This window comes from Danio rerio, chromosome 25 (assembly GCF_052040795.2).
Source record: "Danio rerio strain M-AB ecotype USA chromosome 25, GRCz13ab, whole genome shotgun sequence".
In the NCBI taxonomy this organism is placed as follows: Eukaryota; Metazoa; Chordata; class Actinopteri; order Cypriniformes; family Danionidae; genus Danio; species Danio rerio.
The window spans coordinates 32,072,155-32,095,909 of NC_141045.1; the positions used below are offsets into that span (position 1 = coordinate 32,072,155).

Below are 23,755 nucleotides of genomic sequence, written 5' to 3' on the forward strand. Positions count from 1 at the left end.
GACGCTGTGCGTACGACTCGTGCGTGGTGACGCAGTGCGTGAGGCGATGGAGAGCTGCAGCCGCATTGTTGTGGGGGGAAGAGAGGCGAGCTAGCCTGCTAGCACAGTGCCCATACGGCCAGCCCAAAAACGAATGAAAAGAGGCGCGTTGGTATGGTTGAGCTGCTATTATCGTGAGCCTGTAACTCCGGCTTTTAAATGCGTATTTTTGGACCTGACAGACCGTCACGGATACCGCATAATATCCTTGGAATACAACGGAGAAGCGGCTGGAGGACGGTAGCGCGGCTCGTGTACGGATTAAACCTACTGCTGTTCAGTAGGCCACACCGCTGCTGCGTTTAGCTCGGCCTGTACTTCCTTTAAAGCTTCTTTTACCGTCGAGGGCAAAGGTAAGACTATAGCGCAGCGTCTCTGATGATTCTTCTATCTATTTACAGCCTTAAACGGGGGCGTGTGTTCATGTTTAACAGTGGCTGTTTTGTTTTGTTTGACGCCATGTTTGCAGTAATGTCGGTGGGTTTTTCCAAACAGCATTAGCTCACTAGCACAACCACCAGCAGGCCGCCGGATACCGTGTGTGTCCTTGCTGCTCCGCTTGAGTGTGTCTTCTTTTCAGTCCAGTGTGTTTGGCCTTGTTCTGCCCTGCCCCCTCAAACAAACAAAAGCCTGGAAGTAAACCGAGGCTGTTATCTGTTACACGCAAATGCCTTAGTTAAATGGGTTAATGTGTCAGTTCGTGGCCCTAAAAATCCGGTAGTGGTTGAAATAAAATGGTAAATTTACCAAGCCATTAATTGTCAAGCTTGAGAAATGTTGTTTTATTATTTTTTTGCATGATTTGCTACTAAATAATGAATGTTCGATGACCAAATGCACACGTTCACAACAATACAAACGCACGCGCTTTTTCTGTCTCCATGCCAACAGTTTCAAAGTTGGGTTTAAGTTGCCATGGATACTAAGGTGCATGCTTGCATTTTACATCAGACATTATACCTGTGTAATTTACATTACTTTAAGAAGGCTGAGTTATTTCAACTCAAATTAGAGTCAAATACAGGGCAGGGTACATGCTTGCATTTTATGTCTCTATATAGTTTACCATGCTACTTTCAATATACTCAATCAGAATTAGCATGCAAGTATGACTTCAAAACAACATCAACACTGACTGTGAACATGGTTGTATTTTGAAAGTCAATGGCTGCTAATATGATTTCCTAATTTAGAATTTGCAAAGAATACTTTTCTGAAATTATATTATTAAGCAGAATGTCTGAATATTGAAATATAAAACCAACTTTACCTCTATCACTCTTTGAAGGCTGATTTGTTTTAACCCAAATTTGGGTCATATATGGACAAACCCAAACATTGGATTCAACTTTTAATCAAAGCTATTAGCCAATGGTAGGGTTTGTCCATATAACGTTATGTATCTAAAATGTGGTTTGAAACAACAAGTAAATAAATAAGTCTTTTGGGAATAGAGCAATCAACAACCATAACAATTAAAAAGTAAAACAGAGGTATGATGCATTTAACATCGACTTTGTCTGATTTTAAAGTTTCAAACTTTTTAAACAGCAGAGCATATTACGCAAAAAACAAATGACTTAGTGTTCACACCAAGATTCCATAATGCTGTTTATTACAGGAGCACACTGCCACTTTAAATGCTTGTACTCTTTCAAGACAGATTCTGATTGGTAGTCTGTGCTGTTATTGTGCATGCCTTGTCTTCACACTCTTAAATTGTAGAATAGCGAAGCCAAAATATCACAGTTATGGCCGCTGTCACCTTGTGCTCGTGATGTAATTTGGAGCCGAGCATGTGCGTTAGTGGTCATGAGCTGGATTTCTGCAGACCCAATAATAATAATCACAACAATATAGTGTGTAGACCACACACAGTTATCTGTCACATCGAAATATTTGCGCATTTAAAATTTGTGTATTTTAATTGGGAGAATTGCTTTTTGCAGTTCAATATTTTTTTTTTCTTTGATTCATTTGCATGAATAGACAGGGCAGAGTTTATATGGACCCACACTGGAGCCAGCCATCAAAGGGACGATGGAAATATTTTGGCTTGGATTTAGGAAATGTATTTATTAGGGGTGTCACGATCCTCCAAATCCTCGATTCGATTACATTTTCGATTCTAAAGTCACGATTCGATTTTCGATTATGAATAATTAATTAATTAATAACAAATTAATTATTTGTAGCCTACAGTTTAAACTGCAGACTTGCATGGTCTTTGTTTTACTCATAAACAAATCATACAGTAAATGAAAAAAGGTAAGTTACACACATAATTACCACCTGTCAATCACTTTTTTCTGCGGGACTCGTGAATAGGCAGTGATCTGTGTCGTTATAATGGTGTTGGTAAAAAAGGTGCACAACCAACAGGAACCAGCCAACAGTATCTGAGGTGTTCGCTAAAATGACTAAGTACTTGTGTGAAAGTAAAAGATGGAAGCTGTCTACTGACCCGCTGACTGCCTTGACCCGCTGTCTCGAGCGCATGACAATGTGTGTGCGTCTGTGTCTGTGTGTGAATGAGCTTGTGTGTGGTCACGTTATGTGCGTTTTCAGCGGTAGTGAGGAAGGAGGGCTGCTCAGAAACGCTACATGCCAGTGTGGATGTGGATCGTTGTCGTTCTAAAATGCCATTTAAAAACAAAGACATATTAGTGTAAACAGGGCCCGAGTGTGTGTTTTTCACGAGCGGATTTGCAACGGGTGCGGGGCGGAGGATCGCGATGCGCCCATCGTCTATCATCCCAACCGTAATACGTACATAGCAGAGCTTGCAAACTGTGTTTTTTTTTGTCGACAACACAAACGTTGTCAACATAACTAATTGGAAATCCAATATACTTCCACACCGGCGACTTCATAAAAAGAGGAGAGGATTTAAGCTCTGTTTACGGGTCTCCTGTGTCTGCAGTTTAACAAGCACTTCAACAAGCATGTTTTTTTCCCGCTTGGCAAGCCAAACTAACGTGACATGGGGGCGTGGCAGCATCGACGATTCTATTTTTTGATTCGATAATCAAACTTAAGCATAAATTTCGATCGATTTCGATTAAAAATCGAAATCGTGACACCCTTAGTATTAATTGTAAACATCAACTGTAGTTATGCAGGTGCTCCTTTTTATTTAAGGATTCTGATTGGCTGTCATTGTTTTAATTGTTCATCATGTGGTCACTGGATGTGTTGTTGGCTTCTTTATTCTGATAACATTTGCATTTTTTTTTGTGGTTACAGTTATCTTTCTTGGTGTGAATGTTTTTCCCCACAAAAGGCAATCAGAAAGCTAAAACCTTAATGAGCAGAACCTTTTAAATTTACAGATACCAAAACTGCAGCGTACAGTTACGATAAACAAAGCAGTCATAAATTACTATGTAGGGCTGCACGATTAATCGAAAAAAGATCACGATCTCGATTCGACCCTACACACGATCCTAATTCAGCTTTTTCTACGATTCAGCCAATTATATTTTTAAGGTCAGGAGAGAAGAAAAGGCGGCCGCAGAAGTCTTCACAGCAACATTGACACTTTCAAATGGCGTTAAAAGTGTCACATATTGTATTTATAATGTATAATTTACCCGAAATGTCATTTCTGTCTTCGTGTAATGATGTATTCACGGTCGCGAAATCACACATGAGCTGACGCATTGTTTACGGCCGAGAACACGCCTGTGCACGCATATGACGCCTACTTTAGTGAACACAACCTCCATATGCTGTGAATAACAGGTAATAAAGTTGTAAATAACGTTCAGTTTGTTGCACAGAGCGATCGTTTGAGGGCCGTGCGGGAGGTTTGATTTGCATGTGTGTGTTTTTCCTCACAGTGACAGCAGCCATGAGCCGCACTAGGAAGTGAAAGTGAAACCTGTGCGCACAAATAATCATATCGCGTTTTACAGTTATAATTACGACAAGAATTTGATATGTTTTTTGTTCTTTTATAGTGAACACAAAGTGTTGTGCATGAAAATAAAAGTTTAGTTTGACAGTATAACCCTAGCTTATATATAATGGATATATAATGGTCTAATAATGTTGTCAATAGCCCCTTTCACACATACAGACCTTTGTATGTGTGAACAGGTCCTTTTTGAAAATACCGGTAAATTCGTTCTGGCTATTTTCCGGAAAGAGAAGTTGTAACATTACCGGCAATTTGCCGGAATGCTGCGCTGTGTGAATGCAGAAGGAAGATTACCGTAATAAGCGCGTGCACGTGTAGAACGTGCTGACGTGAGACGTCTGCTTTAGCCAATCACAACAGTCAGACGCATTTACGTCCGCTCGGTTTGTGAGAATAAAAACCTTTGAATATTTTTCCAGACACATTTAGCTGCTAGAAGTTAGTCAGATCACGTTTATATGTTCTTCTTTATGTCAACTGTGTAAATAATCATCGATGAGATGCTTATGATAAGCCGTTGTTTGTTTACCTTTAAGCTTTGCGTGTGCCTTTGAAACAGCCTGTGAGCGCCAGCACACGCACATATTATGAACATCTCGACATGCGAAAGTGTTCCTGCGAAAGTTGTTCACAATATTGATCATCCACAGAGATTGTAATTTAGTCAAATGTTTACAAATACAAGCGCAGCCGTTTAAAGCTCATTTGTCGTGAATGATGTCAGAATTTACCGGTATTTTGGAATGGATGTGTGAATGCTCTTTTCCGGAAAATTTCCGTAACGTCCTCGCCTGTGTGAACAGCGCTTTTTTGAATATACCGGTAAAGTCGTTCCGGAAATTTTCCAGATATTTACCGGTATCACTGTGTGAAAGGGGCTAATGACAGGTGACAAGCACATGTCTTAAACATAATTAATCAACTTTATAATTACGAATAGTTATATTCTGATGTCATCATTTTATTGTGAATTAACAAACAGGGCAAATTGAAAGTCTGTTCAAGTGCACCATAATACAAAATTTAGCATTTTAAGCAACAGTAGACCTACACATAGGCCTAATATTATTGCTGTTTTTAACGATATGTTTGAGAATTAGCAATAATAATAGGCTAATCGTATTAACCTTTATTTTACATCTACTGAATCTTGAGAAAGAATCATGATCTTGATTTTAAGCAAAACAAATCGTGATTCACATTTTTGCCAGAATCGTGCAGCTCTATTTCTGTTAATTTATGAAGTAATTAAGTTGAATGAGACGTAACATTCAGCGAGTCTCTAAATGCGAACACATAATCGATGGATAAGTGAAACAAAAATTAGCAATTTATTAAATAGAGCATATCAAACAATAAATATAGTTATCTTTGTAGTTGTTGGTGGTGTAAATGTTCCTTTACACTGCGGTCTGCTTGCTTCTGTAATTCTATCTGGAAAAAGATTTTCTGACCTTTTGCTGTTTAAAATGTAAGAATTGTTATAGATACAAATTGTGGCTTTAAATCAGTTGAAAGTTGACACATGCTTTTCTTGTACTTCAGTTTGTCTGCGGCATTCAAAATGAGGAAGAAAGTGAGACAGAACCGTGTCGCAACCCCACAGAGGCCTTCCTCGCCCATCAAACCCTCACGCAACCGAGAGACCTTGACGTACGCTGAGGCTCAGCGTATGGTGGAGCTGGAGATTGACGGCCGCGTGCACAGGCTCAGCATTTATGACAAACTAGATGTCATCGACAGCGATGACCCTTTAGCTCAGGAGATCAGCGAGTGCACCAGCAACAAGGAGAACACTGAGAAGCCGCAACAGGTCCTTGTTCGCTCGGTGCGGCTCAAAAACAACCAGCAGAAGAAGAGTGCCGCATTGACGAATGTGCAGGGTTCGCCAGCTCAGGGCAGGCTACCAGAGCCAAAGATCCGAATGGTTGAATACAACCTTCCGGCTGTGCCGCGGAGGCCGTCAGTGTACTACACCTACATGGAGAAGACACTTGACGAGCTCGATGAGGAAGTGGAATATGACATGGATGAGGAAGATTACGCCTGGCTGGAGATGATGAATGAGAAGAGGAAGAGCGACGGACACAGCCAGGTCTCTCAGAACGTCTTTGAGTTCCTCATGGATCGCTTCGAGAAGGAGTCTTTCTTTGATAGCCAGGCTCAAGGAGAACCGCAGTCTCTTATTGATGAGGATGCTGTCTGCTGCATATGCATGGATGGCGAGTGCCAGAACAGCAATGCTATTCTGTTCTGTGACATGTGCAACCTTGCTGTTCATCAGGAGTGTTACGGAGTACCACACATCCCAGAAGGACGCTGGCTTTGCCGCCACTGCTTAAACTCTCCTTCCCAGTTAGCCGAGTGCATTTTCTGTCCAAATAAAGGTGGTGCACTTAAGAGAACGGATGATGACCGATGGGGTCATGTGGTCTGTGCCATCTGGGTCCCGGAGGTTGGTTTTACCAATACGCTTTTCATTGAACCAATTGACGGTGTGGCAAACATTCCTCCAGCGCGCTGGAAGCTCACCTGTTACCTGTGTAAGAAGAAAGGAGTGGGTGCCTGCATTCAGTGCAGCAAGGCCAACTGTTACACGGCTTTTCACGTGAGCTGTGCTCAGAAAGCAGGGCTTTACATGAAAATGGAGCCCGTCAAAGAGGTCACTGAATCAGGAGGCACTACATTCTCTGTGAAGAAAACGGCATACTGCTGCCCTCATACCCCAAACGGTTTTGTGAGAAGGCCACTCACTATATATGATGACTCCAAATCTAAGAACGGTGTATGTCAGAAAGCTGCTCACAGAGAGAGGGTGAAGGGATGCCAGAAGAAGAAGAACAAAAAGCCAGAATCGGAGCCCGATACAGTGGTTCCAACGGTTTCTGGTCCTAGTATTACTCCTAAAAGGTAGGTGTGCATAACGGTTGCGTGATGTAATATCAGTGTTGCTGTACATGGTAATTATATGCATCATAATGAGTTTTGTCACAACCAGAAATTAGTTTTTACCTCATATTCTTTTTTTAGTTTTATATATAGAGATGGACAGATCGATATACAGACAGACAGATGTGTGCGTCACAGGGCCTAAAACTGCCAAACCTGAAAATGACTGTTGATATTAGAAAATTTAAATCCTCATCCTCAGACAGGACTCTTAACTCTAGACTCATTATTCCAACTGGTTGCACAATTACTAAAACATTATAATATGTACAGTAGTTTAATCAGACATTGGTTACTAATTGCATTTCTTGCTTTATTATAAGTGAACTGAATTTAGCCCTAGAATTTAAAATTTAGACCAGAAGATGACATTCAGTCCATTCCAACGTGTCCCGCTTTTTCTTCACCTTGTTAAAAAAAAAAAAAATGTATTTTTCTAGTCTAGCATGCAATCAGTTTTAGACTAAAGTCTAGTTACAGATGGGCTTTATAAAAGATTGATTGATTTAATGATATTATCTAATGGTGTTCAAACACGTCGTGCAGATGCACTACATTTTCTCTCTCCCCCTCAACTTTCCTGTTCTATCTCTACTGCCCTATTTGTAAATCATGATAAAGGCCAAAAAATGTACTAAAGCATGAAAACCTACTGCTTTTTTAAATTAAGATCTGTCCCGGAACATTACAGTTCTTTGAAATAATTTGATATTTACCACTTTTTAAGTGTTTTAACACAATAATTTAGAATAATGTTATCTTCTCAGATTATTGCGTTCTGTCATTGAGTGCATAATTCAATGTGACCACGCAAAAAAAGTAACTTTAATGTTACTTTTTTTTTTTTTTTAATAATGTGTTACTTTACTCATAGCTTATAATAATGCTTTACTTTTAATGCACAGCCCATGTTTATTGCACTGCCCCCAACACTGCTTGTGTATGTTACACACAGGACACAAACAAAACATAATTGTTGTATTTAGAAATATATGTAATAATAGTAGTAATAATATGTTAGGAAACTTTCCAACAAAGTGTTTTTTCCAGATCTATCAATTTAAGTACAGTTGAGTATTCATGTATTTAATTTTATCACAATATATGGCACAGAAAAATGTTAATATTACAGTATTTTTTTGCAATATGATGCAGTTATTTCTACAATGATTTGCTCAGTTTATAATATAATTCTTCCTCATAGTTTCAACACAATCCTCAATCAAGTGTCTGTCCAGAAGAAGAGGATGTTTGTGGAACGGGTTCTCAGTTACTGGATGCTGAAAAGGCAGTCGAGGAATGGTGTCCCGCTAATAAGACGCCTGCAGACTGCAATACAGACGCAAAAAGATCCAGAAGATGTGAGACTTTCTTAGAACGTAATGGTTGATGGCCTAAAACATGTGCATATGGATTTTAACAGAGGATTTGTTTTTGAATGACAGGACCCGTGTGTTGATGACCACCAAACGTTGACAGACCAGTTGAAGGACTTGCACCGCTTACGGCACGACCTGGAACGTGCTCGCTTGCTATTGGAGCTCATCCGCAAAAGAGAGAAGCTAAAGAGAGAGGAGGTGTGTGATGATGTGATTTCTGGAGGGAGGAAAATAAATTTTCTTCATCTTTTTTTTTTCCTTTTTTTCCCCAACTGATTGCCATCTCTGTTGTATTGGTGTTGTTTTTGCAGATGAAGTTGCAGCAGTCAGTTTTGGAGATGCAGCTCACTCCGTTTCCTATTATTCTGCGGGTAGCACTGGATCAGCTGCAGGAGAAAGACCAGGCCAAAATCTTTGCTCAGCCTGTCAGCGTCACAGAGGTAAAGTTGACTTATTTATATATAACTTATTTTTTAAAATTTCTTGTTGTATGCCATTTTTTTACTATCATTTTAAGATGAGAAAATGTTGAATGAGTAGGTGTGTTTTAGTTAGTTGTACATAAGGTTTCACATGTTGTTCTATATTTATCTCTGATGCACAGGTTCCTGATTATCTAGACCACATTAAGCACCCCATGGACTTCTCTACAATGAGAAAACGCATTGACGGCCATGAATATCAGAGCCTGGATGAGTTTGAGGAAGATTTTAACCTCATTATCAACAACTGTTTAAAGTACAATGCCAAGGACACATATTTTTACCGCGCCGGTGTAAGAATGCGAGATCACGGTGGAGTGATCCTCAGGAGGACTCGACGGGAGACAGAACGGATAGGTTTTGAATTCCCAAGTGGAATACACCTTCCTGAGCCTCCTAAATTAGAGCTGCCTCCATCGTTTACCTGGCATGATGGTAAGAACCTGCTCCATTTCTACTGCTAAAAAGTGAAAGTCATAGCTTTTGAATTTCATTACGAGTTGTTTTGTGTTTGTTCCAGTTGACCGAGTGTTAAACCCAGCTAATCGTGCGCACATGTCAAAGGATGAACAGTTGAAAAAGCTGTTGGAGATGCTGGATTTAACATTTGCCATGAAGTCATGCCCTTCCAGAAGCAAACGGCTCAAACTTCTCAAAAAGACCATTGGTGATGTGCGAATGGATATGGGTCAGAAAACAGAGCCCCCTTCATTGGAGCAGAATAATACAAAGGAAGAGGAAAAAGCGCCTCTTATTTTACCACAAGAGGAAGAAGGTACACTTCTGTTAAACCACTTCTTTTTTTCATTGTATCTTGAGACGGGAAAGCATTTTTAGAAATAGTTTGCAGTGGGGGCTAATACAATAAGATATTGTGTATATACATTAGATTAATCAGTAAAACCAGAGCCAACCATACTTTTATTTTAATGAATAACTGTTTTGTTTAAATGGACAAAATATATGTCTGAAAAAGAAATCTAGTGTGCATTTTAGTACTTTTCATCATACTTTTGCTCTTTGATGCTCTTTGTCTTTTGACATACTCGCCTAATATATTGTTAGAACTCCTAGTATGATAAATATCATACAACTGTGGTACTTTCTAAAGAGTTTTGATGGTAAACGTTTGATCTGGTATCACAGGTGACAAGTCCTTACCTCCAAAACTTGAGCCTTCTGATTCTGTGCCACTCCTGAAAAACTCAGACAGCCCCTGTGAACCTCCTACACTGAAGCCTATGGAGCCCAGCCCCGAAAAGTGCCCGAAAAAGGTCAAATTTGACGGGGAGACATTTTCTACCTCACTTTTAAATGGTCTCTCCCCTGATGTCCTGCCCTCCGAAAATAATGTTATGGTCGCTACCTCCACGCTAACCGAACCAGCAAATATAGTGAACCGGCGAACGGCTGTGCTCTTCCGGAAGTCAAAGAACACAAGTCCACAGAAGCTGTTGAACACAAGCGAACCCTCAATTGACTGCCCTCAACTGGGTACAAAGACCTTTCTATCGGTGGTCATTCCTCGCCTTGAAACCCTGCTCCAGCACAGGAAGAGGACGCACAGTGCAAGCGGAGACAGTCCAGATGAAGAGGATGAGTGTCCAATCAAACGCTTGGATACTGGTAAATATCTCGCCCTTTTCATTTCGCGAGCAATATTTTACTTCAAGGATTAGTTACATAAAAATGTTTACTTACAGGCTTGTCTAATGGCTTTTCGGAGCCAAAGAAAGGTATAATTGTGACTCGACCATCAGAGCCTCGTCGACGCTGTGCTTCAGAGTCCAGTATTTCTTCCAGTGGAAGCGGAAGCATTCAGGAGAACTCAAGGTGTGAAGGAGAATGATTCAAATGCTCACACAAAATTATTTATAATTAATGATGATTTGCTTGTTTTTATACCTTTCGAATGACTTTAAAGTAGTTTAGAATATAGCACTTTTAAATACTTCGATGTGCATCTTGCCCTTCCTTGCCAGAGTATGCAACCTGCGTCAGAAAACCGTTGGTACATCATAACTAGTTGTTAATGGAGATGCTCCGATCGACTGGCCAGAGATCGGTATCGGCCGATAATCATATGTCATGACCAAGCAGCAACCTCGCGCTCTCCCTCAGGAAGCCAATACGGAAGTAACTAAAACTGCAATTCATGCAAAATTCCGCTTGTCCTGGCCGCTCCTGGCTCCAAAATAGAGCAAATTTCAATTGAGCCCACTGTTAAAATGGCCAAATTTACTGCTGAAAAAAAAGTGTTTACAGCCTGGTACAAAAACAGATTTTGGTTAATATAGCTAATATTACCCTTCATGACAACTGTGAGGGGGTGAATTTTTTTTATAACTCATCCGTTTCCTTTATATTAAGTTATATTAAGTTTGCATAATTAAGGGAGTGGCCACTTGAGTGACAGCTAGGTCTCGTTGGTCGCTGTCACTTCACCTCAGCTGAATCCTGCAGATTAGCCACTGATCTCGGCATATTTATCGTATTTCTGTGTTGTTTTATGTGGCTTTACACAGTCAGCTGTCTTTTGGACTTGTTTCCTACTATTATTAGATGGCATGGCATGCTGAGCGCACTTAATTGTGCTCATAAACCATTCACGTGGCCTCCGTTTCCCATGTGAGTAAAATTATATATTCATATACCATCTCTATCCATGTATTTGTTTTATTTAAGATCATTTATCGTTTATATTTATATTTAGAGCTGTAATGCACTCCAAAATCTGACGAATTGATTAGCTGTAGGCTCTAGAACAGTCATCTGAAGCGTTATCATACAGTGTTATGCTGGATTTCACAGACTATATCTGAAGTGTTTGGAAGTAATTCGCGTTTTCCTCCTGTTGAAAAACGTTATAAGAACAATGTTTAGTGGCTCAATGTATTACAGCAGTGTTTTTAAAAGTCTAAACTCTTTATTGGTATAGTATACAACCAAGCACAAGTGGTCAGAATACAAACAAGTCACAGGTGATAATGTATTAAGCGTTCTCCCAAAGTAAAGTGTGTCTGAACCAGGTCCAAGCAAAATGCCAGCAGTGTCTGTAGCTCCGCTCACTCTCTGCATCTTTGCCCTTGTTTGGTATCCCGCCGTGGGTGTGATGACGCGCAAACAAAATGGCGACTAATGGCCGCGCCTACTTGTGGCTTCTTTTGCGCTCTTTAGAAACCTATGGGTGACATCACGGATACTACGTCCATATATTTTACAGTCTATGGTCATGACTCGATCGGTACTCGCTAATCTGGCTGATCTCATGAACCGATCACAATTATTTGTTTATAAGTTTACAAGCAGAGGATTTCAAAAAGTGAAATCTTTTTACGGATCAGAACTGAAAGTTCTGTGTTTTCAACAATATTGCAAATTCATTAAAACCTGGCTGGAAATATTAGGGAAATTAAAAAACAACAAAAAAATATTGTTAACTTGAATATTAAATGGCATAACTTATCATAATATACTAATTGCAATAAACAGTAGATTAAGACCTCTTTTCTTTTAGTAAAGAAGTATTAAATTTATAGCTGTGCATTCTTATGCATCAAATATGTACTTTGAGACATGCTGAATTTGACCATTTATCTTTTTTTTTTTGTATCGGTTTTAAATATTATTTTTTATAAAGCTGCTTCTGACCATTACATGTCCACACTAAATGGTTATGAAAGACATGTTTAAGAAATTATATGATATTTAATTTATTTTTTTAGGTAAGGAGAGATCTCCACTTAAGTATCATAAGTATGTTAAGTATCGGCTGCCAAAATCTTGATCGGAGCATCGCTAGCTCTTCCTAAACCGATACAGAATTTTTCTCGTTTGTACAGCAATTTGGACAACTCTATTAATTTGGACACTCCTAGTGGAGGAGGCAAGGCAGGACAGGTTGGGCGATGTACATTGAAAATATGAATGCATAAATTATTTCATAGATAATAAATCTAATGAACGTGTGAAAGTAACATTCCCAAAGGTGTTGTTTAAAAGCAGCTTGATGCTTCAAATGATGGTTGTAGGTATTACATTATTACGCCAATAGAGGGCAGCAAGAAATTTAGAAATGTATTTCTCACTTTGAGTTATTAAATCATTCATTCAGGATGTGATACATACATTTTAATTATACATAATAAATTATTATATTAAATATATTTATAAATGAACATTACGTTTTTATTGTCCAAAAATGCCAATCTTTATTGAGCATCTCTACTGACTATACACCTGTTTTGCTTTCTATACACTCACACTTTTGAATCACTTTTAGTGATGTCAGTCACACAAAGAGCGGGAAAGGGAAGCTGGCGATGGCAAGGCGGAATACAACAGATGATAAAAAAGAACTGCTCAATTGCACAGAACCAGGGAACATTTCCAAAGCCAACAAGCTGGCAGCAGGTGAGTGTCCAGCTTTTTGCAGGCGTGAGCAAGTATGTGGGATTTGCCACCAAGCCCCATCCTCCTTCAGTTATAGAAATGGGTCAGACCATCGATGTCCCGTCAGCTCTGTGGAAGCTCGCTGTCCTTCCTTCTGCTTGCTTTTGCCACTGACCCGCTCTTCATGGCTTTGTCTAACACAATTATAACCTACTGCCGTAGTGTCTGCATGTGTGAAACCCTCATGTTTTAATAATCATCTCGGCCTATCCTGTCCCTCTGGGTGGTTGCTGCTTCCGTTCGCTCAGTAACATGCCGCTTAAAGGGTTGTTCATCTGAATGAAAATTCTGTCATCATTTATTTGCACTCCTGTCATTTCAAATGTCATTCATTTCTTAGTAAAACAAATGTTGACACATTGCTTTACAGGAAACACTAAAAAGGTTGGACTAGACCAACCTATAACCTGTTAATTGATTGCTTTTACATTGATACTTTATGAAAACATGTGCAAAGCTCCAAATAAAACTGTGCCTATCATTTTTAATAAAAAAAAAAATAAATAAATAATATATATATATATATATATATATATATATATATATATATATATATATATATATATATATATATATATATATATATATATATATATATAATTAATTACACCATTAACACTATTAATTAGAATAATGAAAATGTAATCAGGTAAAACTTTAGTCATCGTTCCTTGATTTGATCGGGAATTAAAATTTTAAATATACAAACTTTTCATTAAAAAAAATATTATAATACTGTGTGACATGATGCAAAACCATGTTACTGCCAAAACAGAATGCGGAAATGCAAACAAATGATGCTTCTAAGTACATTTTTTTTTATTTTAATCTTAAAGTTAGCAAGGAATGATGACTTTGAAGTCTTGCATGTTATTTGCAAATGTGATTTGCCTCTGCGGCAGAGAGGAAGATTTTTAGTGAATAGAGATGTTACGTGAACCTATCATAAGTAACCTTAACTGGACTACTTCATGTCATTTTGGAGTTTAACAGTGCTTCTTGGTGCACAGTTCTTAACCCAAAAAAGAGAGAGACAAAATAACATTTTGTTTTCATTGAAATTTACAAATCACATGGAGGAGTAAAAGATGACAGACTTTAAAAAAAAAAAAAACATTTAACGAACTAACTCTTTAAAGGTAATTTCACCTCAATACTGTATTTTTTGTTGATTTCCTTGATTGCTGAGTGAAATCTTTTGGCCTGCCACATGCTTTACCAGAAATAGAAAGCTTACTTCTGCATTCTGACTCGTAAGCATGTCAGAGTCTGAGTGGACTCATTAGTCACATGACATGTTTGACCTTTCCAGACCACACCAAAACTATTTTCTGTCAGCATAATTCTTAAAACTGCAGTCCATAACAGTTTTTTAATACAATGCAAAATGGATTTTTGTAGCAGCTATATAACTTGCTAGTGTTCAAAACTGGGTCCTCATTTACCACAGTAGTGGAGTGCTACTGGAAGGTTTTCCCAGTGGTGGGCCACTTTCACATTGGTTAACACGAAGAATAACTCTCAGCTTTATTGCATATTAGGAGCTGCCGATGGCGGTTCATTTATAAACATTGATCACAGAAGCTGGTATAAATAGCTAACTATAAAATTTCAAATGAATGAGCCTTAGTTAGGCTTTTTGTTTAAAAATAACAATTTCCTTGTTTGACAAATCTAAAATTCTGCACAATTATTAAAATCTAAAGCTAACATTAATACGCACTAATTCATAGTCACGCAATGCTGATGTTAAATAAATAGCTCAACTAAAAATAAAAAATCTATTATTAGTTACTTACCCTCATTGTTCATTTTTCAGAATAAAATATTTTAGATGAAATTCCAGAGCTTACTGATCTGCTAGAGACCGCAGCAATCCTGAGATATTCAATATTCAGAAAATCCCATGTGACTTCAGTGGTTCAAACTAACATAAAGCTCCAAGAATACTTTAGTGTGGCAAAAAAAAAAGCAACAACAACTGGAAATACAGCCTTCTTTGCCTGTCTTGTGCATCAGATTAGGAGGCACATTTACTATAGACATTATGATGCTTTTGTGTTGCTGACTCTAATGGCAATATGCCATACTGTGCTTAGTAAATGCACTCCCCAACCAGAAATGGGAGAGAAGACAAAGGTAACCCAAGTAGTTTAATCGTAGTTCATTTTTTTGGCCTAGTAAGAGGTTCTTGGAGTTTTGTATGGTAAAAGTTGACTTCACTATTTATATTCACAAAAGTTGAGTTCACTATAGTCACATGGAATTTTTTCACAATGTTTTTAATTACCGTTATGGGGTTTAAACATCTCAGGATGGTTGCTGTCTATGGAGGATGAGGCAGCTTGAATGAAGGCCTCAGGAGATTGGAACAACACGAGGCTGAGTAATTCATACCTGTCAACACTCCTGTTTTTCCTGGGAGTCTCCCTATATTTCAGACCCATCTCCTGTATTGTTCTGTCTCCCGGAAATCTCCTGGAACTGCTATTACACGTTACAAACAGAGATGGCGACATGCTTATGGACTGCAGCTTTAATCCGTTTTGGTCCCAATAAATACAATTGAAAGCATAGGAGTGTCTGGGTAATGGCTCGGCATGCTTTCGTTAAAGAAATAATCTACCGCTGCCGAATGCTAACTGGCTAAATTCTGCCGTGGCTCTCTTGAGGTGTTCTGCGCCATTTTTTGAAAGGTGAACCCCTCATAACCTTCCATTATTCCTACTTTCATAGAGATTGACAGCAGCAATATTTGGATGCCTGCTAACACTACACCACTAAATCTGGAGCCCCTTAAAGTAGTTTGGGCCAAACTTAGTGGATATCCTTCCTATCCTGCCTTGGTGAGTGTGCATGTGTGCATGCCGTCAGAGACTGGTTCTCCTTCTCTTCCTTCTCATTATTTCATGCATCAGCCTCCTCAGTGGCCAAAACTCAACCATAACATTATTGCCAGGTGATTCAACCAGGGTGTGTATGTGCATCCATTTGTTTTGTGTTTGTGTGCGTGTTTGTGTGTGCCGTGTTTTCACAGACTTATGATCTACTTGTGGCGGACCTTCAGATACATACAGCAAGTTATTTAAAAAACAGTTCGCAACCAAGTATTGAAACTTCGGAAACACCAAAATGGTTATTTGCAGATTTTTGCTATTAAACAAATAATCTTGATTATTCACATCTAAAATGTAGCTTTTTTCATACGAGTGTGTATGAATATATGTTTAAGTATATAAATATATGTTTACATATATTCAGCAAATATTTTGAATTACACATATTTGAAAAATTACATATCTATTTATATTATGTATAAATATTTTATATATAGATTATTTTCTGGGCTTGACTTGATTTCAGCTGTGGCGGGTTAGAAAAACACCCCACTAGACACTTTGGCAGGCTGAAAATAATTTTTAAATTGCCAGGTCTGCCCTGTCACTAAAGATTATAATTTTAGTTTAAGACAGTTTTGTCACAAATGTGATCTTAGAATCGAGAAGCAGCACAACTGATAAGTTTTCACTCGAGCAAAAGAAAGCAGGTGAATACCGAATGAGAGGATGATTAGGCGCATGGTGAGACACAGGTGATCCTTGTTTACTGACAACAGTGTCACGCACAGCTGATATGATGCGCTGGAATGCTTAAAATCTACTGTGTCCTATTTTCTTGCGTGAAGCAACCGTGCCTGGAAACGCAACTGGTGCAATTGTTTTTGTTTCATTCCACAGTCCTGCTGCTTTCAAGATCTCGAGATTTTTTTTTTTTATGTAAGCAGCAGTGGTTGCCGCTTTCGCTTTAACTATTTTTCGAACAGATTATTAATGGGCTTAACGTTAATTGTGTACATACAATCATTCTTTCATTATTGCACGCAGAATGTTTTTCACCGGCTTTCTTTTGCTTAGTTATTTTTGTTAATGTTGTTTAATAATCATCCTTCACAATAACATTGCTTTAATAGAAGATTAACTCTTCATTTATCTATAGTTAACTAGTGATTTGAGACATTTAGCCTGGACAGGCTGCTGTGTATAGTTTTAGATGCATGAGAATGATTTATTTAAAATTTCAATTGTTTTTGTTGAATAAAAAGTTATATTTAGCTTGTTTTGGTGAATTATTTAATGTTTGTGGCAAGGAAATAATTAGTTTGGTCTGTCCAGAGAAAAAAAAAAAGGTAAATCTTTAGTGTTGAGCCCTGAAAAGTCATGTCAAATAAAAGTAATTGAAATGCAACACTATGAAACAACATCCCATTTGCTTAAGCTCATTAAGCAAGTTTACAACACATCAAAAAGTTAAATTAAGGGAAAGCATGTGGACAAAATTTAAATCAAGTTAAATTTATGTATATAAAATATATTTTCCCAACAACAAAATTGTGGCTAGTGAAAATGGGCAGTGGCTAGTAATGTTGGAAAACTACCAGCCACAGTTGCTGGTGATCAAAAAAATAGTTGAGCCCTGATTATTTTATGCATAGTATCTATAGAAAAATGCATACAGTACACAAATATATTATGTAATCAAAAAAGCCTTTATTTTTTAATGTGATGACAAATTGTTATCTAACGACAGTTTTGTTTAGCACATTTTGAATTGGTTATGCAGATTTGTCATGACAACGGGCTGCCCAGTGAATCTCAGAGAAAATAGGCACATTTGTGCTATATTTGTTGGTTAACGTTAATTTATCTTCTTTTCTGTCGTGTAATTCTAAGATTTATCTACTTCTAAATAGTTTTTATTTTTAAGGTTGTCGCATTGTTTCATCAATTGAATCCTGTATCTAAGGGAAAGTCCACAATCGAACATAATTTGAATGAATGCCATGGAGGCAAGAAACCAGCCAATGTGTTACTCTAGCAACAGAACATAAGAGTTAGCATTCAGCACACTTTATATCAGTCACACAGATGGAGGAGTTTGAAAAGACTTTTATTTGAATGAATTATTGAGCGAGGGATTTTGCGAACCCGTCTCTGCAGTATCAACCTTATAATACAACAAATATAAAATAATATTACCACATTTTTATTTTTTTATTATTCATTGTTAAGATTTCTGGGCCGCCACAAATGAATCAATGTGTGGGAAACACTTTGTGAGTGTTGTCTGTGTGTGTTGGATCCTGTGTTTTGTGGCAACCATTTCCATTGTCAACAGTGTGCACATTAGCAGAGTTACGAGGTTAGCAAGCCTTTCGCAAACATGTGTGCATTTTACTGTTGTGTTGACTTTCTCTTTGCCCGCCTGTGTAGATCATAGATCCTCAGTTGCCTCGAGTGGGATGCCATCTCAACGAAGAGTACATTCCCACCCCTCCACGGGACGTGCTCCGGGTCGGAGAGCTGATGCAGTTCAGGTCCAAGGAGAAACTCTTCCTCGTCCGCTTCTTCGACAGCAAACGCAACTGGTGAGAAGACTCATTTTGATAGATTTTTTATGTATTTTAATAATAACAAATAATTATCAGAAAATATCCAACTGTTTAACTTTAATATCTATAGGCTATGAATTTAATAAATTAGTTTTAGGACCTGAAACCACCTTGTCTTGTTTTTGTCACATGATAAAGAATCATTGACAAAGATAATAGTAATAGTTTTAGTTAAAAGCAACACCATCTGGGGGTTCCGAACCTATTCTGATTCTCGGGCTCACAATCCAATTCCAAAATCTATATCTGTCCTGTTTCTTCTGCTGTACATTTTTATCTTTACATTTGTGATCTGAGCAGGGCTTGACATTAACTTTTTTTGATCACCAGCCACTATGGCTAGTAGTACCAAATAAGTATTTCTTAGCCACAGTTTATTTAATGTGTCAAAACAAAGAAAATAGCTTTATAGGTGCACTTTTTAACTCAAAACCTTTCTTTTAAAAAAGCATTACATTTAAAAAAGAATTATTGTCATTATCTAAAATATGCATGGTAATCTGTCCTGGCTAAAAGTCCCAGATCACCAGTTAACTACACATAAACGGGGAGTAATCTCCTATCAAAGCAATGGTATTGTAAAAAAATATAAGTGAACCATATTAACAAAAATACCTGTAAGCAAAAGAAAGCAGGTGAAACATCATGAAAGGATGTTCATGTGCACACAGTTAATATAGGCCTGTTAATAATCTGTTCAAAGAATAATTAAAATGAAAGCAGTGACCGCTGCTACTTACAAAAAAATGTGTATTTTTTTTAGTGCAGGACTGTGGGTGCACGATTATCGCTCTTTGTCCAGTCTAGTTCAAAGGTAACCTATCACACCAGTTCTGTTTCCTCTAGGCACAGTTGTTTTCGCGCAAGTAAACGAGAGCGCGGGCGTGCATCACATCACATCACCTGTGCGCGCGAGTGATCATCCTCTCGTTCTGTATTTACCTGCTTTCTTTTGCTCGCAGGAAGTTATTTTTGTCGTGCTGCTTTTCTATTTTAAGATCACATTTGCACGAATGTTGGGCCATGCTTATTATCGAACCCTGCTTTTAAGAAAACTACAATTTAAAAATGACTTCCGACCAGCCAAAGTGGCTAGTGGAGGTGTCCGTTTAACCCGCCAGAGCTGAAATCTACCTGCATTTGGCCGATTGGGGGTTGTTAATGTAAAGCCCTGGAGCTGATAAAGACATGCACACAAGAGCGAGTATTGAGTTTATGCTCATAGGAATCTTTAAAGTTTAAACTGATATAACCTGAAGCTTACAAGTTTAGTTAGCATAGACTGTTAAAGTGATACTGTAAACTCTGGAGAAATTAACAAAGTGGAATTGTAATGGGACAGAATATGGTGAGTTGTTACGAGAGAGTGCTGCAGACATCAGCTATCCAGGGGATATACACTTCAGTCAGATACCACTCCTTGAAAAATTATTTCAAACAAAACAAAGGCATGAAACGAATAAGGGTGTCACGATCCTCCAAATTTTCGATTCGATTTTCGATTCGATTTTCGATTATGAATAATTAATTAATTAATGACCAATTAATTATTTGTAGCCTACAGTTTAAACTACCTGACCTGCATGGTCTTTGTTTTACCCATAAACAAATCATACAGTAAATGAATAAAGGTAAGTTACACACATAATTACCACCTGTCAATCACTTTTTCTGCGGGACTCGTGAATAGGCAGTGATCTGTGTCGTTATAATGGCGTCGGTAAAAAAGACGCACAACCAACGGGAACCAGCCAACAGTATCTGAGGTGTTCGCTAAAATGACTAAGTGCAAGTGAGTGAAAGATTGAAGCAGTCCTCTGACTGCCTGGACCTGCTGTCTCGAGCGCATGTCTGTGTGGATGTGCATTTTCAGAGGTAGAGAGGAAGGAGGGCTGCTCAGAAATGCTACACGCCACTGTGGATGTCAAATCGTTGTCGTTCTAAAATGCCATTTAAAAATAAAGACGGTGTAAACAGGGCCTGAGTGTGTACTTTTTGCGAGCGGATTTGCAACGGGGGCGGGCGGAGGATCGCAATGCCGGTGTTGTCTATCGGACGAACAGTACGTAATACGTACATAGCAGAGCTTGCAAAACGGTGATTTTTTTTTGTCGACAACACGAACGTTGTCAACATAACTCACTGAAAATCCAAAATGCTTACACACCGGCGACTTCATTCAAGAGGAGAGGGTTTAAGCTCTGTCGACGGGTCTCCTGCTTCTGCAGTCTAACAAGCACTTCAACAAGCCTGTTTTTTACCCGCTTGGCAAGCCAAGCTCACGTGATATGGGGGCGTGGCAGCATCGACGATTCTATTTTTTGATTCGATAATCGAAATTGAGCATAAATTTTGAACGATTTCAATTATAAATCGAAATCGTGACACCTGAGAAATTTCTCGTGAAATCATGAGATTAAGAAAAATTTGTTCTGTTTTTTTAAATAAAAATAAACAAACAAAATGAATAAAAATATTAATTACAATACACAAGCACAAATCTAAATGAGGTTTTGTGTAATTTTTCATTTTTATAATTTAGTATTTTGTTTTTAAATTAGTAATTTCAGTAGTTTAGTTTTTTATTGTAATTTTCTGTTGATTTCTTTATATAAATGTAGTTGTACAGTAATTAGAGTTGTTTAATGTATAATCATATTTTTATGTAATAAAAAATAATATATGATTGTAGGATCTTTGTAGAGTTTTATAATGTAGTTATTTGTAACAAATAGTAATTTTGTGTAGCTTGTGTGTGCATGTGCGTGTGCGTGTGCATGTGCGTGTGTGTGTGTGTGTGTGTGTGTATATATATATATATATATATACATATATATATATATATATATACACACACACACACACACACACACAAGCACAGAATTATATCATTACTCTAATAATAGTAATACAGTAAACTAATAAAATCAGTTTTAACATTTAACCTTTATGTAAAAAATCATAAATAAAAATAAACATAATAAATTGTGAACATACTTGCATATTACATATATTGCAACATATTAAATATAAACATTTTATTCTAGTTAAATATAATTTATACACAAAATTGTGAGTGAAAGGATTTTGTATATTATTATCATTATTTTATTTTTTTAATTCCCTCACCGGGAGGTGTCTTATTTTAAAATGCAGTGTCATAGAAATTTCAAAATCTTCTTATTCAAAAGTCTATTTTGTGCAGTAACGTACCTGCCGGCTATTTCAGCACGGACAGGAGAATGACCTGACTCATGAAATACTTTTGTTTCAGGACACGGCGTTACATTTAAAAAAAAAAAGTTCTGCTTTCCTTGCCATTTTAAAATAACCCTTCTCTCAACTCTCCATCAGGCAATGGCTTCCTAAATCCAAGATGGTACCGTTTGGAATGGACAAGACCTTAGACAAACGGAAAATGTTGGAAGGCAGAACATCAGGCATCCGGAAAGCTGTGCAAAGCGCCTTCAACCGTGCCATGAACCACTTGAGCCTTGTCCAGGACTTAAGCGCTGGAGATTAAGCCGTGTTGAAGGGTTTTATCATAAAAAAAAAAATCAAACAATTAACAAACCCACGTTTACCCGACGCTATGCTCCTGTTTCAGACTAGCGAATGAGCTTCTCAACGGATGAATTTCTCCTATAATGTGCTGCAAGACTGCTGTGAACTCACACACTGCCATCTACTTTCCTTTTCACCTCCATCACCATCCAAGTTACACCTCGTCTTTAACTCTGGCTGTAAATAACATCATCCTAAATTATCCAACACTAATTTATTATCTTTTTTTTTTTTTTTTTGTACCGCACATGACCTCCTGGAAGATTTCGACTTTCCAAGGTAATTTCTCAACCGCACTGAGGTGCGAATCCATCTGGTGCTACATCACGTGCAAAGCCTTGTTTTTTTGTTTTCTCCATATTAGAGACTTTTTGGAAGAGGCTGTCGCACTTACTGTATTAACTTTTTTTTTTTTTTTTTTTTTAGTTTTTTTTAACGGTTAAGTTATTGTAATGTCAATGCAAGCTTCTCCTCTTTGGCATTAACATGTTATCTACTTTTTTATATAAAAATATTCTTATGGGACACAAATAAGTGATGTTTGTAAATATTTATATAAAGCTAAGAAATTATATACATGTAATACTTAAGAGTGGTAAACAAACAAAAGGACAACAAGAAAAACATTCGGAGAAGAGAAAACAACAGTAGCGATGAAAGCCAGAAGTGCGTCACTCATGCAAAACCAAAAAAATCAAAAAAAATTGCTGCCCAGTTTTTTTTTTTTTCTTCATTTTGGAATGTTTATCCCTTTTGCATATGGGTTTGTGTGAATGTTTCAGGCATATAGTATGAAAAAATGAAAATCCCCCAAGTTGTTGCTTTTTCTGCTCTCGGGAACTGTATTGTAGGTCTGAATCAAGATGTGCCTGTACAAATGTGTTGTATTAGGACAAAGAGAAGTATGCAAAACTTTATATTCAGAGTAGGCATATTTTGGTGGAAAGCTGTGTTTGCCTATTTTTTATTTTGTTTTTTATTTTTGTTTTTTGCTTTGTGTGTGGGTGTTTTCATCATAGCCATCTGTTGTGACTGTTTAACTGTGTCTCTTTCTCCAGTATGGATTCTGGGTAGCATTCTGGGTTAAAAACACTTTTTTTTTGTATGAATGTCTTGTATTGACCGGTACTCTTGTTTCTTTTCTCTGGGAGGATCACATTATAGCCAATGATAGTGAGTGCTGGCGAGATCCAGTATTTTTTAAGTACACTGAAAATAAACAAACAAACAAAAAAATACAATAAACTGTGCTTGTTTTTTTTTTTTTTTTGGTTGAGATTTTGAAATTATTTTAAATTTTAGAGACTTTATATGGGTCATAAATCAGAGCTTAAAAGTCGTAAATTCATATGATCATGACATTATTTTCATGAAGATATGTTTCCTTGTGTGTTATTTTAAATTGGACCACAAGCATAAGTTCTGCACTGAGGAAAGTCATTGGTGCTAGAGATCTGCGCAGGACTAAATTTTGGATCCCGCAACCGCCAGGTTTTAGCCCGAACGCTCCCGCTTATAT

The 23,755-nt window shown here is 37.7% G+C and overlaps 1 protein-coding gene across 2 annotated transcripts; it reads left to right on the plus strand.

Moving 5' to 3' along the window:
- The first annotated feature begins 19 nt into the window (after positions 1 to 19).
- Positions 20 to 23,434, plus strand: brd1b (bromodomain containing 1b). 2 transcript variants are annotated; one of them, XM_087310249.1, is made up of 13 exons: positions 65 to 392; positions 5,507 to 6,871; positions 8,115 to 8,271; positions 8,356 to 8,487; positions 8,601 to 8,729; positions 8,894 to 9,206; positions 9,292 to 9,546; positions 9,918 to 10,397; positions 10,475 to 10,604; positions 13,054 to 13,184; positions 15,960 to 16,069; positions 18,494 to 18,648; positions 22,027 to 23,434. In XM_087310249.1, the coding sequence occupies exons 2-13, from the start codon at positions 5,526 to 5,528 to the stop codon at positions 22,193 to 22,195; spliced, it is 3,507 nt and encodes a 1,168-aa protein (XP_087166375.1). In that variant the 5' UTR covers positions 65 to 392; positions 5,507 to 5,525; the 3' UTR covers positions 22,196 to 23,434.
- Positions 23,435 to 23,755: the final 321 nt, after the last annotated feature.

What these genes read in the sequence shown, in the direction of transcription:
- brd1b (XM_087310249.1), top strand. Translation starts at nt 5,526, where the DNA reads ATGAGGAAGAAAGTGAGACAGAACCGTGTCGCAACCCCACAGAGGCCT. An exon ending in AGCCTGTCAGCGTCACAGAG is followed by an intron (nt 8,730 to 8,893) that starts GTAAAGTTGACT and finishes TCTGATGCACAG; the next exon opens with GTTCCTGATTATCTAGACCA. An exon ending in AGCCAACAAGCTGGCAGCAG is followed by an intron (nt 13,185 to 15,959) that starts GTGAGTGTCCAG and finishes CTACTTTCATAG; the next exon opens with AGATTGACAGCAGCAATATT.